This window comes from Crinia signifera, chromosome 19, assembly GCF_055691185.1.
Source record: "Crinia signifera chromosome 19, ASM5569118v1, whole genome shotgun sequence".
In the NCBI taxonomy this organism is placed as follows: Eukaryota; Metazoa; Chordata; class Amphibia; order Anura; family Myobatrachidae; genus Crinia; species Crinia signifera.
Window position 1 is genome coordinate 20499889 of NC_139226.1, and position 17008 is coordinate 20516896.

At 47.6% G+C, this 17008-nt stretch overlaps 1 protein-coding gene across 1 annotated transcript in view; it reads right to left on the minus strand.

The window, feature by feature from the left end:
• The window catches only part of LOC146042229 (sialic acid-binding Ig-like lectin 13), a 73635-nt gene that overhangs the window by 23701 nt on the left and 32926 nt on the right, over positions 1–17008 (minus strand). The window contains exons 3-7 of the mRNA XM_083162151.1: positions 14408–14671; positions 10008–10049; positions 6614–6865; positions 5707–5748; positions 4559–4652 (exon numbers count right to left, since the gene is read on the minus strand). Of these exons, the coding sequence (XP_083018277.1) occupies positions 4559–4652; positions 5707–5748; positions 6614–6865; positions 10008–10049; positions 14408–14671 (694 nt within the window). The remainder of the gene's footprint in view (positions 1–4558; positions 4653–5706; positions 5749–6613; positions 6866–10007; positions 10050–14407; positions 14672–17008) is intronic.

A 17008-nucleotide genomic window follows, 5' to 3' on the forward strand; every position in this document is an offset into this window, starting at 1 on the left:
TGTATTCTGTAATTGTTTTCTTTCCCCTAGTAGTATTTGACTTGTATTAGTATTGTTAAGGGAATTGTATCACGTGTTATCCTGTATTTCTCCTTTCTGTAACCCCCTTTTGTCCGCTAGGGACTAAATACACTATTTTCGGAGAATCTATCTCCTTACTTGTTATATTGTGGTCTCGTCTATTATTCGCATCTAGCGACAACGTAGATTACGGACATTGTCCTACAAAGGTATTCGCAGATTAGAGTCTAAGTACTGCGAAGGGATTTCCAATTACTGTTATTGATTCAGCGTGTACAATACACTGAAAAGGTACGCTACGCTGCGCTAAGTTTTGTTCACACGTAGCTAGGAATAAAGGGTATGCAAGTTACGGAATAAGTATGTAAACTGTGCATTTCACTTATTGTTCTTCTGGTTATATTAATATCGATTTCAACAGGCTGCACAGAGCACAAATGTACAGCTGAGCAGAGGTGAGCCAGCACTATAGAGGTGAGTCAGCCGCTGAGCAGTAGGCGGTGTCAGCCCAGTGAAGTCCCCATGTGGCCTCCCCTTCAAGTCCGACTGTCACTGCTAGTGGCTGCAGTGCAGTCAGACATAGTCGACCGGCCCGCCTCCTCCCGCCTGCTGTTCTCCTCTGATAGCCTGTACTCACACAACCAGTGTGTGACATCCATTGCCCCGCCTCCTTGAGGATCCTCTGCGCCGCCCATCGCCATTGCGAACGATCAATAAAATAAAAACATGAGTCCAGTCCTGCCGGGTCCCCGATCAGCAGCCGCACCCAGTGCACTAATACTGTTAGCTTTGCCTCCTCCTGCCCGCTGTTCTCAAGGGACTCAGAGAACAGCAGGCAGGAGGAGGCGAGGCCGCATTTAGTAGCAGGGCACTGGGTGCGGCATCGGCGGCCGCTGATCGGGGACCCGAAACTCATATTTTTATTTTATAATCAGGGTGTAATAGATTTTATATTTTACACAAAAAAAGGAACACAGTCTGGTGACACAGACAGACAGGCACTCTGCAGTCTGCTCTGCCTCTGTCTGTGTCTATGGGCAGTATTCAATGAAAAAGTTCTCCGTGCATGGAGAGCGTTTTATTTCGCTCTCCATGCACTCTCCGTGTTCCGGAGGGCTCTCTGCCACTCCTGCTCCCTCTATTCAATGTGGCTGATGCTCTCCGCCACTCGCCGAGAGTCTTAACCCCTGCAGGGAGCAGGGAGCTTTCAGGGAGCCGGAAGCAGCCAGAGAGATTAAAGTCTCCCTGGCTGCTCCAGAGGACTGTGGAGGGGAGGGGGGCTCTCCAGGACCCAGGCTGCACCCCCCTATAGCCAGCGGGGGACCCAGTATTCACTGCACCCGTTTGTGCATAGTTACGTTCGGGTGCAGTGAATATATGAATATCTAATAAACGGCTCGAGCGCTCCGGCCCCCTGCTGGCTGCACTGTGTAAAAAAAAAAAAAAAAATTTTAAATTTTTTTTTTTTTAAATTAAATATATATTCATGTGCTATAAGCACATGAATAAAAATAACATGCCCCTTCACAGAAAAAAAAAACTGATTTTTTGACACCAAAATTTCTTAAAAAAACCTTTTAGTTTAAAAGTTCACATTCCAGCTCTCCATCAAAAGATGGAGAATTGCTACACGGAGAGACACGGAGAAAGTCACTTAGAAAGACGGAGAACATTTCACATTGAATAGGGTTGCTCGCTTTTGGAGAGCAAAATGCTCCGTCCAAGGTGAACAAAGCACAAGTTCTCCACAAAACACGGAGAACTTTTCTCATTGAATACTGCCCTATGTGAAATGTGCGTGGTGACCGCACACATTACTAGAAGCGCAACCTGTGCTGGGGCAGGGTGGGAGGAAGCTGCCAACCTGTGACCGTCTGTTGCACAGGAGACAGAAGAAGACTGTATTACTACCTGCCACTGCCAGCAGCAACTGACTGGTAAGCACTGCCTGTGCTGCAGTGTGTGTTTTAAGTTTACATTTTCCCTTCACATATACATGACCCATCCATAGTATATGATTCAGGGGCGGATCAGTGGGTGGGGGCCATTGACAACAAAATTGCGCCTGACAGACACCATGTCGTCCCCCCCCCCCCCCCCCCCCCCGTACATGGGCGGGCTGCTCGTCCCTGCAGCAGGGCTGGCAGTCAGTGCAGGTCCCTTCCGCGGATGGGAAGTCAGCGCCGCTGCGCCGGGGTCCCTGGAACTAATAGGGGTATTGACTACTAGTTCCCATCTGCACAGGGCAGAGGCGGATTGGCCATCATCTTACCCGGGAAATTTCCCGGGACACCGACAGCAGGGAGGTAGAAATACTGTACAGTAACTAATATTGTGACTCCCCGAGTCTGTCTCGGCAATTCTGTCCCTGTGTGTCAGAATCAGCACATTCCCCACTGCTCTCTCCCCGCTGAGCTGACCACTGCCCTGCCTCCTCCTCTCTGACTCCAAATCTCCATGACTCCATACATACAGTAAGCGGCGCTGCCCTGCGCCCGGGTGTCACCCTTCAGCGGGGTGACACCAGAAGAGCCACACAACACCACCACTGGCAGTGTCTGCAACAGGGGCAGTACTATCAGCGCCCCTGGTGTTCATGGGCCCCGCACCACTGCCCGTCTGCACCGCTTGCCACCGCCATTTCCATTTTTTAAATCTTGCTGCAGCGCGGGTGCGCAGTCCCACGGACGGAATGACTGCGGACCTGACAAGATGCTGCGCCAGGGGTAAAGTACCATCTCACAAGCATAGATGCAGGCCCGACATTTGCCTCCATGGCTGGGAGGCGGTCCTGACTCCTGTCAGTTCTCAGCTGCAGCATAGCAACAGGCAGCCAATCACGAGGCTGCCTTTGGCTGAATGAGGGGCGGCGGTACCCATCCTCCGACCTTTTCATACCCCCACTATCCACGTCGGCTTGGAGTTGATTTTATATAGTGTGGCGAGCGCAGTGAGCCACCGAGCCCGAAGCGTGACGAGTGGACGCGCATTACTTCACAGGTATTACGTGGCTCCTCGCCTTGCTCACTGTGCTTACCACGTTTTGGGCTCGGTGGTTCGCTGCGCTCGCCACACTATATAAAATCAACTCCACGCCGACGTGGATAGTGGGGGTATGAAACAGTCAGAAGACGCGTACCGCCACCCCTCGTGGGCTCGCTGCGCTCGCCACTCTTCGGGCGAGCGCAGCGCAGTATGGGTATACATCGGTCGCATTGCATGCCATTATAAAGGAATGCGATGGATGCGATTTTATAATTGTCGGGAAAACGGCTAAAAATAGCCCAAAAATCGTGTCGGTCACGTCCATCGCATAACCTTAACTTAAGGTATGCGATGACCCACGATGGGCGCCCTGCTAGGAAACAAGTACCGCAAAATGTGTAATAGGCATTACGTTGTTATTGGTACATGTGGCCACGCCCCTTCCCCGCAAAGCCACGTCCCTACATTTTTTGCACGCGCCTTCGGCCTGTACTCTGTCTGCTTTAACTGTAGTAGTGGTAAGGTGGTCACCAATTCCCTTTCTGGCACAGGGACACCAAAATGGCTAGTTACAGCACTGATGGTGTGTAATGTGAATATTTTATGTCTCCAGCCATCCCCGTGTATCAACAGCAGCACCGTACAGTGCCCTGCTGCTGGATGTGCCCCCCTCCTCCTCACGCCCACTGTCCTCCTCTCTCCCCACTGCCCGCCTCCTCTTGCCACGTCTACTCCTTCCCATACACTAAATATAAGTCGTCGGCTGTCTCCGTATATCATCGGCAGCGCTACACACAGTGCCCCTCTCCAAGTCTCCATACAGAAAATACAGTGACTCCCTGAGTCAGTCCCCAGCCGTCCCCCTGTATAAGCAACAGTGCCGTACAGTGCCCCGCTGCTGGATGCGGCCCCTCCTGTCTCCGCACTGCTGCCCGCTGTCATGCCTCCATCTTCCCATAGAGTAGATATAAGTCCCTGGCCGTCCCAGTGGCCGTATCAGCGGTAGCACCACACACAGTGCCCTTGCCTCCTTTTATATACAGTAAATATCGGTCCCACGATTTATTGATTTGTTGCTGCCCACATGAGGCCACTTCCAGATATTTTCCAGGGCCACTTTTAGTCCCCAATCCGCCCGTGATTGCAGGGGACAGCCCCGCCGAGCACAACTCGGTGGGCTGTCACTAGCGCACGTTAGGTGCACTAGTAATACATTAGGAAAATTGTAATCCCCCCCAGTTAACCAGCGTTAAGTGCATTTGTGCACTTAACGCTGGTTCATACATCTGCCCCAATATGTGTTCATTTCAGAAACGGTTTCTGTTCAGTACTGCTTATTGCTGTCAATAGTTTCAACGCAAACGCTTTGTACACTCAAGGTGGCTTATTTACTAAGATGGGAGTTCTAGTGGAGATGGGATGTTCCTATGGACAACCAATCAGAATCTACTTCATTTAGCACCTTCTAGAACATAATAGATACAGGTAGAATCTAGATATTTGTATATGAGGTAATGTGACATACAGTATTACACTACATAGGAAATCTTACTTTGCAATTAATTTTGCCAGTAGAAGAGCAGCAAGCACGACGCAGATTCCACATATAAATCCGATCAGTATATCCCGAATTGTGGATGGGACACCTGCAAATCAGAGATGACTGATTACACTGTAAAACCTGTTCACTCTAATACTTAACAATCATTATATTTTTGCTGAGTTATCATACTCTACCTCCCAACCGGGACCTGCCATGCTGAAGGCATGCAGAAAAGGGGGCGGAGCTACTGAGTGGATGGATGTAGCCTCTGTGAACCCTCTACAAGGAGGTGCACACTAAGGACTGCCATTGTAAAGATTTATCTCAGCAGCTTGTGTACATTGAAGTCAGAGATGCCATGGCAAGTTGCTTGGTAATTACAAAGAATTTACTCACAAGTAATCAACACAAAGGTGGAAATTTGCTAAGATCAAAGTTCTGTTACACATGGGATGTTGCAATGGGCAACCAATCAGATACTATATATTATCTTCTGGAAGGTGCTAAATAAATAAGAAGATTCGGATTGGTTGCCCATAGCAACATCCCATGTAAAATAGGACTCCCATCTTAGTAAATTTCCCCCTAAATATAGTATATTTATAATCAGGGCTATTTTTCAGCTGGCTCCAGCAGGAACTGAGGCCCTTATTCTAGTTCACTCTTTCTGACAAAATATTTCTTAGATGGACAAAACCATGTGCACTGCAGGTGAGGCAGGTGTAAAACCCCACCCAAATCTAATTATCTCTGCACAAGTAACACCTGCCTCACCTGCAGTGCACATGGTTTTGTCCATCTAAGAAATATTTTGTCAGAAAGAGTGAACTAGAATAAGGGCCTTAGTTCCTGCTGGAGCCTGCTGAAAAATAGCCCTGATTATAATGATAAGTATAGTTCATTAACCGGCTCTGGCATTTTTAATGGATATTTTGAGGATCTCGCAAAGCAACTTTGGCACTCAAAGGGTTAATAAAAAGGTTTTGCTTGGCAATTTTCACATCTATTTTCAGAAATTCCCTTGGCACTCAAAGGGTTAACAAATGTTAATAAACTTTTTTTTTCCATTCCATGATCTACTATATGAATGTTATTTTGCTATTGCAAAGATCCAAACAATACAACAGCGCACAACACATAAAATTATGTTACCATACCTTTAGATGTGGAAATGCTGCCATCCTGTGTTCTATTCTTGTCTGGAATTTAAAAAGAAATGATACAATTAGTTAATGTTTTATATTTTTAAGTTATTGTTGTTTTTACGATTTTAACTTAGTATCAGATAAATCATAAATGTACACAATAATAGACAGGAGGATCTTCCACACCAACCTATACTTCTACAGTATCAAACCATACCTCCCAACTTTCACGGAGACGGAGGAAGGAAGTAATGTTGCGCGCCGTATGCGCACCGCAAATTTTCGGGGAGTGGCCTCATTTCAGGGCATGGTCCATACCCACGGCTCTCCCGTGAGGCCACACCCCCATTTTACCGCTATGGGGGCATGACCCAGAGGCTCTGTGAGCCTCTAGCCATGCCCCCAGCCTCCTGCCAGCAGGAATAGACGCTGTGCGCATGCGGGACATTCCCGCGGTTTTCGGGACTGTTGGGAGGTATGTCAAACAGATCCAGAAACAGGAGTTAGATGCCAACATTGGAGAATGGTCGGCGGTCACATGGTTGACATGAGTTTTTCATGTTTCTTATGGTGTCTCCGACACCCGTTCTATTACCCCTCTCCCTCTATTGGGGTCTTGTACCGCCACAAGAAAAATAGCTAAAGTCGGGAATCTGACTGCCGGAATAAAAAATGATTGAAATAATACAATTAATATATTTATAATATATTCTTTGAATTTTTCTTGTCATTGTTTTTTTTTTTTTTTTTTTTAAGTATACAGGGGAATAACAGGAGAGGTTCTGCCTCACCTGACCGTACATCTGCACAGTTGTGTCACACTGCAGCCAGGAAAGGCCTCTCAAAGAAACGTATTTCTTTTGCAAAACTGCAAACATAACTGTGCTCTGTGATCTTTCCGCTCTTCTTTCCTACTTACATTGTACAGTTATATTGATGCCTTTGGTTGATATTCCGTGATCATTCCATGCTGTGCAGTAATATGTATCAGTATTACTAGATATTACATCTGTCAGACTGAGCTCCAGCCGTTGTCCAGTAGTACTGCTGATAACCTTATCATTTGTTTTCATCCAGGTCACATTAGCAGCTGGGTTACTGTCCACCGAGCAGAGTAACCTCAACGAGGCTCCTTCCAGCATCGTCACGACTTCTTCTTCCTGTATTATTCCTAGAGAAACACAAAACTGTCAATACTTGTTGGCAAAGTTTCTGCCTTGGGCCCAGGTGCAAAAGAACAATTTAGGCCCCACACCAGTGGGTGACAGGAGTACAAGCTGCTGGTCTAGACAGCAATGGGCCCCTTAGTCCTCAGGGGCCCCGGTGCAATGCACCTGCTGCACCAATGGTAGTTCCGCCTCTGAGGTACACACTCTGCAATGTGACCTCAACTGCAGGGGGAGCTGGCAATACTTATACACTTGCAGATGTTGGCAGTGATGGAACGCTGGCCATAATGCATTCAACAACATGGCCCTTGCTAGCGATGGCTTTCATGCAGGGCGGAAAGGGTATGTTGCTTACGATGCACAGGAGTATGTACAGTATCATCAGAGACATATTGGGTACAATCTAGACAATGTGATGTCTTAAATTCTGTCTAATTGCAAATATGCCCAATTTGACTAACCTATTAATTGAGGGATGTAATGGCAGACAATTTCAGTGTCAGAAAAAAAGTTGCTTAAAGTTGGATGCTCGAATGTCTGACTTTTTCCTGGAACTTGGACAAATTATTAGCCAAAGTATTCATATGTGCCTTTTACATTCAATTTGCAAATCGGATCTGACTTCTGAGTTTTAGAACAGAATAAATTGCTTTTTTCAGACCAACTCTATATATATATACTAGAGATGTGCAGACTCGTATTCCAGAGATCCGAGCCCCCACGGACGTCATTATTCCGAGCCCGGTTCCGAGCAGCGCTCGGAGAGAGTCCCGCCTGACTCAGGTCCGTCTGCGTGGTCAGAACGTCATCTCCCGGCGCCGGATTTCGCGAGGCTTTAAATAGCGGCTGCCGCACCCGCCATCTTCACTCCAGTCTAGTAGTGGGTTGGGAGAGGGTGTGTTGGTGCTGCTGCTGTGGCTTAAACTTGAGCTTGACATTGAACGCAATATTTTTTATTCGCTGGGGCTGTCTCTCAGTGCTGCTGTGTAGTCTAAGGCCGGTTTCACACACTCCGGCTCCTACCGGACGGTGAAATCCTGCACGTCCAGGGAGCCGTGCCGCACACATTAGTTGTGAATGGACACTATTGTGTCCATTCACATGGGACGGCCACGGCCCGGCCGCACGGTTGCAGCCGGACTCCGCCACTGGAAGGGACGGCTGCCGGGCTGTGGCCATCCCCTCCATGATAATTGACTGTGTGCGGCACGGCTCCCTGGCCGTGCGGGTTTTCACCGTCTGGCAGGAGCCGGAGTGTGTGAAACCAGCCTAACTGTGTACTTGTAGTACTACTGTCTCCTCTGTGCGGTCTACCTCTGGTGTGCTGTGCTGTAATTATTTTATTCACTGGGGCTGTCTCCCTCAGTGCTGCTGTGTACTCTGTTCTCCTCTCTGCTTAGGGTGGGCTCTCCCTAGCAAGGAGGACAGTCTAACTGTGTACCTGTAGTACTACTGTCTCCTCTGTGCTGGGGCCTACCTCTGGTGCTGTGCTGTAATATATATGAATAATTAATTATATTATATATAGTCCACTGGTGCTGCCTGCACTGAATCTGCCAGTATTATTTAGTTACTCAGTCCACTGTTGCCACTGGCAGTGCTACTGCCTACCTAGTGTACCTACTTAGTACATCCTAGGCTGCTATATCTAATTTAATTAAAAAATAATACTTGTGCTGTGTGGGACTGTAAAAAATAATTCCATGCTGCTGGTGCACTGACGTGTGCCACTGAGTGCCACTACCAAGCAGTACCTAATAATAAAATTAATTATTATAAATTCTGCTGGTGCACTGCATAAAGCTACTGGTTGTGTGTAATATAACTAACTTTTGTGGTGGCCACTGGCAGTGCTACCGCCTGCCTGCCTGCCTACCTACCTAGTAGTTTATTTTCTCTACCTACTAGGCTGATATATTATTAATACTTAATTCATTGAATTATATATAGTCCACTGGTGCTGCCTGCACTGAATACTGTGAATAGAGGTTGCCAGTATTATTTACTCAGTCCACTGTTGCCACTGGCAGTGTTACTGCCTAAGTGTACCTACCTAGTAGTACAACTACATACTAGGCTGCTATATCTAATTTAATTAAAAAATAATACTTGTGATGTGTGGGAATGTCAAAAATAATTCCATGCTGCTGGTGCACTGACGTGTGCCACTGAGTGCCACTGCCAAGCAGTACCTAATAATAAAATTAATTATTATAAATTCTGCTGGTGCACAATACTAGTATTGCTGACGTATCTACCTGTCTTGTGCCTAGTACTGTCTTATCTACCTGTCTGGTGCCTAGTACTGCCATATCTACCTGTCTGGTCTGGGGCCCACTGCCTAATACTGTCATATCTACTGTCTGGTGCCTAGTACTACTGCCGTATCTACCTGTCTGGTGCCTAGTACTGCCCTATCTACCTGTCTGGTGCCTAGTACTGCCCTATCTACCTGTCTGGTGCCTAATACTGCCGTATCTACCTGTCTGGTGCCTAATACTGCCCTATCTACCTGTCTGGTGCCTAATACTGCTGTATCTACTGTCTGGTGCCTAGTACTACTGCCGTATCTACCTGTCTGGTGCCTAGTACTGCCCTATCTACCTGTCTGGTGCCTAATACTGCCGTATCTACCTGTCTGGTGCCTAGTACTGCCCTATCTACCTGTCTGGTGCCTAATACTGCTGTATCTACCTGTCTGGTGCCTAGTACTGCCGTATCTACCTGTCTGGTGCCTAGTGCTGCCGTATCTAGCGCTGCAGTGCCACTCTTACATGAGCCACGTGTTTGTGCCGCACACTTGTGTGACTTAGCATAGTTATCCAGCTACCTCGATGCAACCTTTTGCCATAAAAACAATAGTGTGAGGTGTTCAGAATAGACTGGAAATGAGTGGAAAAGAATGTTATTGAGGTAAATATACCTGTAGCGTAGGAGCAAAAAAATCAGAACCCAAAACCCAAAAAATCCAAACACAAAACACTCCAAAACCCATTAGAACCCAAAACCTCAAGGTAATCAGAACCCAAAACCTAAAACCCGAAAAGTGGCCGGTGCACATCCCTAATATATACTATTATTTTATATTGAAACTTCAGTTCAAAATACTTGTTAAAACAATTTAATAACAGTCCTATCACCTACCTGTATGTGGGTAAACGCTGATCTCTGGTTCCCTCGGGGAATCTGTAATAAAACAGCTTTTAGTGGAATATTTATAGCACTGAATTCCCATCTTTTTCTGTCACTTTTTAATACTTTATTTACAATAAAGAAGCAGATGCTGCACCGAATAATGGACCACGGGTCCTGATACACTTACACAGTTACATATTAGTTAAGGTCGAATAAAAGTCTTGCGTCCTTCGAGTTCAACTTTGTTTAGTGTGTATGGTCCATTTGCTACATCCCTTATTATGCGTTGTGTATTCTGATTTATTTAAAGACAGATTATGATTGTTATTTGTACCCCTGGATGTTTTTACCCAATAGATGTTTGTCCAACCTTATGTTAAACGTATTTATTGTGTCTGCCGACACCACCTCACCCAGTGGCGTAACTATAAATTTTTCTCCGCCAAGCCAAAATAGTTTTGGGCGCCCCCCCCCCCCCCCATAGTGCCCCTTACACATTGCACCATACACCATAATGCCACTTACACTATATGCCACATACCGTAATGCCACTTACACAGCACACCGCAATGCCCAGTACACATTATGCCAAACAACATAATGCCCCTCACACTATGTCAGACCATAATGCCACTCACACTATACACCACACCGTAATGTTACTTACACTACATGCAAAACAATGTAATGCTCATTACACTATATGTCTAACACCATGATGTAGTACACTATACGCACACACTGCAATGCTCCTCACACTATACTATGTGTCCAAGCCTGCCCCCCCCCCCAGCAGAGATACAGAACATATACCATATACCTGTTGGACTGGCAGGTAATGCATGTGCGTGTGTGCATACATACAACAGTGTAAATAGTTAGTATCACTCCCTCCACCTCCCCATTCTGCCTTACACACAAATTCCCCTTCCCCATTCACCTTAAATAATTTATCACAATGGCATGTACTATTTTCCAACTAAACTTACTGCATATTGTGGGAGTGGAGGTTCTTATAAGCTGTACTGCTATCCGCACGCTGCGCTCTCTGCTTGCCTTAGGAAGGAGCTGGCCGGGTCAGGCAAAGGTAAGGGCGCTGGGGACAGCCGAGGTCTGCGTCCAACGCAACTGTTTACTGCCCAGTGCCCAGCTTTAAACAACCGCCGGCGGAAGTGACCCGCAGAGTCCGGTCACCAGGGCTACAGTAAGTAAGTAGAGGAAGGAGGAGGAGCGGAGCCAGGGAGCACATATCTGGGAAGCCGGACGTAGGGAGTGATGCTGCTGCTGCTGCTGCGCTGCTAGTCTGGGCAAAATGCCAGAGAAAGCATCGGGCAGCACCACGACGCTAATAGCTATAAAGTATACTGGCCAGGGGACAGATCGTCTGACACGGCCCCACGGCTCAGCACACAGAAGTATTGTTTGTGTGAGGGGTTGTCTCCAATCACTGCCTGCCGGCGCCCACACAGCCCCTGCTCCCCCAAGCGGCAGCAGGGGCTGCCTTACACTAGCTACGCCCCTGACCTCACCATGAAGAGAGTTTCACAATTTGGCTGCCATGACTGTAAAAATGTTTCCTTCTAAGGGAATGAAATCTTCTTTCTTCTAGTTTAAACTCATGTCCACGTGTCCTAGAGTCCTTCCTCAAAGTGAAAAGGTTGTCTGACAGTTCCTTATATTGGCCCCTGACATATTTGTACGTGTTTAGCATGTCTCCCCTTAAAAGTATATTTTTTAGCAGAAATAATCATATTTTCTTCAATCTGTCCTCATAGCTTAAATTCTCCATTCCCTTTATTAGCTTTGTTGCTCTTCTTTGGATTTTTTCCAGTTCTAGGATGTCCTTTTTATAGAATTGTACTCCATATTCTAGGTGTGGTATAACCAATGCTTTGTACAGTGGCATAATTTCATTTCAGTCCCCAGTTTCCATGCCCCTTCTTATAAATGCTGGTATCTGGTTGGCCTTATTTGTTGCTACATGAAATTGAGTACTACACCCCAGTTTGTTGTCACGCACCCCGTGGCAACGGAGCTCCATGCTACCTCCCCTACTGGTCCCCATCGCAAACCCAACCCCCCCCCCCCAATATCTTCCGCTGGTGCTCGCCAGAGGGGACGTTCTGGCGGGTGCCGGGATTGAATGACAGGCGCTACATCTGTAGATCCTTTTCCAGTTCTGAAATACCCAAAGCAACCCCACTTAGGTTATAACTAGCACACTGTTATGTCTTCGGAGATGAACATCCTTGCATTTATCCACATTGAACCTCATTTTTCAATTTTTTTGCTCACTCTTCTAGCTTATTAAGGTCACTCTGGTGTGGAGACATTGGGGCAGATGTGGTTTTTTGGCAGGTCCTGCGCACTAGGTTTTGTTGTGCGGTGCTAGCTGCTGCACTGGTCCGGTGACCGGCCTGGATTGCTTGACAAATGTTTTTTTCTGTTGGTAGTGCTGCGCTTTGCTCCTTAGTGTGGTGTGTGTAATAATGAATGGTATTTGCTGGGTGGTTAAAAAGTAAGTTTTTAAACATGCAGATTGTTGTACAATAATGTGGGCAGTGGTAGCTGTTATATCCAGAGTTCCCTCACGCTGGTGGTGACCAATGTTGGTCGGGCTCACCCACGGGTGGGTTCAGGTAGCGGCGTCCCACTAGCCTGTGCCCTAGGTGTCCTAGATGTCCCTGGTTCAGTGGTGGGTAGTGGCAGAGTTCTTAAGTTGTCTTGCGGTGCCCCGGCTTGCTTCGCAGACAGGGGTGCAGTCAGGGAAGGTGATGGTGCTGTTCCTCTGTACGCTGTAGTTGTGAGCGGCCGTCTGGGGTGTCCTTTGGTCAATGCCCGCACTGGCTTGCTGTGGTCGGACAGGGTGGTGTGTATGGCTGGTCTGGGCTCGCCGTGTGCTGCCTCCCCACGGGTCTGGCAGGGATCGCGATCAGCCGCCCGTAGTTTCCCGCCTACAGACCTGTCAGTACTCACCTACTCTTGCTATCAAAAGCATCACCCGCCCGCGACACCCGCCAGACATGCCACGCTAGCGGTACCCACCACGGGCAACACCGGAGGAGGCAGGACACCATCCAGCCTCCGCCGAGGTACAACCCACCCGCGGGGAGGCAGCACACAGCGAGCCCAGACCAGCCATACACACCACCCTGTCCGATCACAGCAAGCCAGTGCGGGCATTGACTGAAGGACACCCCAGACGGCCGCTCACAACTACAGCGTACAGAGGAACAGCACCATCACCTTCCCTGACTGCACCCCTGTCTGCGAAGAAAGCACGGGCACCGCAAGGCAACTTAAGAACTCTGCCATTACCCACCACTGAACCAGGGACATCTAGGACACCTAGGGCACAGGCTAGCGGGACGCCGCTACCTGAACCCACCCGCGGGTGAGCCCGACCAACATTGGTCACCACCAGCGTGAGGGAACTCTGGATATAACAGCTACCACTGCCCACATTATTGTACAACAATCTGCATGTTTTATTATCTGCACGTTATGTAAAATTTACAATCTTTTCTGCACCTTGTATAATCTTTTTTGCACCTTGTATAATCTTTTTTGCACCTTGCTTAATTAAAAAAAATACTTTTTAACCACCCAGCAAATACCATTCATTATTACACGCACCACACTAAGGAGCAAAGCGCAGCACTACCAACAGAAAAAACATTGGGGCAGATGTATTAAGCTTTAACAAGAGATAAATGCAAGGTTGATAAGGAGAGATAAACGTCCAGCCAATCACCTGCTAACTGCCATGTTACAGCCTGTGTTTGAAAAAAGTCAGTAAGGAGCTCTTCTCTATTCTGCAGCCAGTTCCCTACTAATCTACAAATACTTCCCCCTAGTCCCAGATTTTCCATTTTTTTTTTATCAATCTCTTATGTGGCACCTTGTCAAAAGCCTTAGCAAAATCCAGGAAGCATTTCCATTATTTAGGTTGTTGCTGACATCCTCATAAAAGACTAATAAAAGTGTTTGGCACGAGCGATTTTTCACAAACCCATGTTGGTTAATACTGATTAAACTATGGAGCTCTAAATATTTTTTACAAAACCTTGCTGCGCTCGGTACACTATTTTTTTCTCCCACCACGCCCGAGTGGATGGGTAGGGCATGAAATACCGCCTGTAGGCACGTGTCAGCTCAAAAAACAGTGAAATCCCCATGTTGACCTTTTGGATGTAGATGTAGACCATGTCAACCTACTGCTTGTGTCAACCTAGACCCACGTAGACCTTGCAGTATGTCGACCTAGTGGTGTCAACCTAATGACTGTCGACCATCTTTAGGTCGATCAACTGAACGTATACCCATGTATAAATGTGTTGTGAACAAACAAAATATCATCCATGGAATCGGCAGGAGTATTGTACGTGTGAGCCAATATCTATACTTACAGAGAACAGTCAGGGTCATAGTGCTCTGTGTATAAGACGTCGTAGTGGGCAAAGTCACCCTGCAGGTTATAGATTTCCCATGATCCTCTGGAGTTGGAGTAAATGTCACAGTTGATGATTGTCCCCAACTTCCATTGTGATTGCTCTTTATCCACTGGAATACTGGAGAAATACCAGGGCAGTTCACAGGAAAGGAGCAAGTTACTGTCACCACTTCCCCTGATATCAGCTTGTCGGGACAGGAGATTTCTGGCTTTCTAAGACCTAAATGATGAATAACATGGTTTTTACTGCATTTTGGCTTTAAAGCATCTCCCCCAAAATATGTTAGCTATACAATGTACTGCAGTGCTTGAAGTGGGGCAATATACTGTACACCGATATGGCATACCGCCACTTTGAGCACTGCACTACACTACACAATGTAAAGAGCCTGAGATGCGGGAGGACCAGGTGAGATGGTTACCCTGCAGAGAAGAATCCTATGAGCTGCGTGACCTGGCATCTCAGGAGCTACATGCTGGGAACTTCTGCTTGAAGCAGACACCCCACCCCCACCTCACCACCGACAGGGAGGCGCTCCAGCCACAAGATCCAGGCTAGTTTTCTGAGGCACCAGGTTGCCGCTCCAGCCATTTGTCACTGTCCCACCTGACAGCTGCACACCTGGCCCCAAGAATCCCCCTGTGGCCAATGACAGCAGCACATTTGTGACGGGAGTCGGGAGATCATGTGCACCACTGCCGGGCTGCCTGTCCCTGTGTGCGCAGGTTGAGTTGCCCCAGTACTACTCATCAGTGAGTAGTGGGTTTTGCAGGTGGAGTCCATATAAGGCAGCTGGAAAGCTCAGGGAGACAAGCACGTATGGCGATCCTCCCATGCACCCACCAGTGCAGGTGGCACCTCCAGTCCCAGTAAAATCGGCACCACCAACCTCAATCCCGAATAGTACCAGACTGGCAGACTTATTTAAGCCACTGCCCACAATAAAGTTGGCACTGCACCTCCTGGATCCAAGGAACACTGTTCTAAGAAAATGAGCAGCTGGCATATGCTGGGTATGGACACAGGGTTAGAAGGGTTAGGCTGCAGGGTCTCTACCCCAGGGGTGTAGCTAGGTGCCACGGTGCCCAGAGCAAGGGCATGTTTTGCGCCCCTCTCCCCCTGATTTGTAGTAGGCGGGGCTCTTTCACGGTGAAAAGGGGGCATAGCCTAACATTATACCACACACCAGAATGCCCATTGCACATTTTAGCAAACTTTGTAATACCCATTACACATAACGCCACATGCCGTAATACAATTACACATAAGGCCACACCTGATACCTGAGAAAGGGGGTAAGAGGAAAAAGAGAGCAGGAGAGAGAAAAGAAAAGAGAGAGGGGCAGAGAAGAGGGAGGGGTGAGGAGAGAGATGGAGGAGAGAGATGGGAAATTCAATTAAAGAGGCCCGCTGAAGGGGCGTCACCAACCACTGGGTATAGTAGGTGTGGCCAGCAACTGGAAGGGTGTGGCACAGGTAACTACATGCCTGCACAGACAGGGGTACACACAAGTAAAATCATGCATGCATAGACAGGGGCATCATTCTACAGTTTGAGAATCAAAGTAATAAGGGATGTGGTTGGTACAGCTCTTCCACATTATAAGAAAGCCAATCAGCAGAAGTAATTTGCTCTTAAAAAAAAAAGACACAATGGGTGGGATGTAATGTAGTCCAGCGGCCCCTTTAAAAAAAAACTCCAAGTGTGGCCAGCCGCTGCACTCGCAATGCATTACATTCCGCCCATTATTTTTACTTTTCAAATATTCGCTTTGCTCGGTTTGCTGTGTATATGTATTTACTGCTCCAGCCTAAGGGCATAGATGTATGCACTGAGGGCTGCCACAGCAAACATACATGTAACCTCAGAACATATGTTACACACAGCCATATAGTCAAAACACATGCGCAGTCTCATTACACAACATAACAAGAAAGTGGGACTGGCGCTCTGATTTATGTGTACTAGTGCAGCTGCAGGTAACCCAAATGAAGGGAGGCCCCCTCCTAGTGATATGCAAGGAAAAAAGGTAAGGAAACCTGCGCTAACATCAATGGATGGATACAATTGTGGGTATAACAAAGAAATTTATTGGTAAAAATATACAATGAGTCTGGCAGGATGGGGGGTGATCGCAGTTAACGTCACTGTGATCAGGGTAATGTCCAGAGCTCAGGGTACTACCGCTTCACCCAGTGGTGTCTGCGGTCTATTCCCCAGATTGTAAGTGGATGCGGTCCCGCACAAATGTCCAAACATGCACTTCAGTTGTCCGTTGCACAGTGGAGGTGGCGTAAGGGGGGCGGAGATGGAATTCAGCGCAAAAGTCTTATAGGTCTTGGCAAGTGCTGCCGTGGCACCAGGGGCTGGCGTCCCTAGCACCCCCGGTGGTGCACTGACACACTTACCTGATACCTTCCGGCTTTTAACCCTGTAGACGTCCCTCGGTGTAGTTCAAACGTACGTCCCGTGTGGATGTGTGCAACATGCGGCGTTGCTGGAAATAGTTGTAGTTCCTTCCGTGTCTCTGCAAACGCCGGTGGTACACACTCCCCG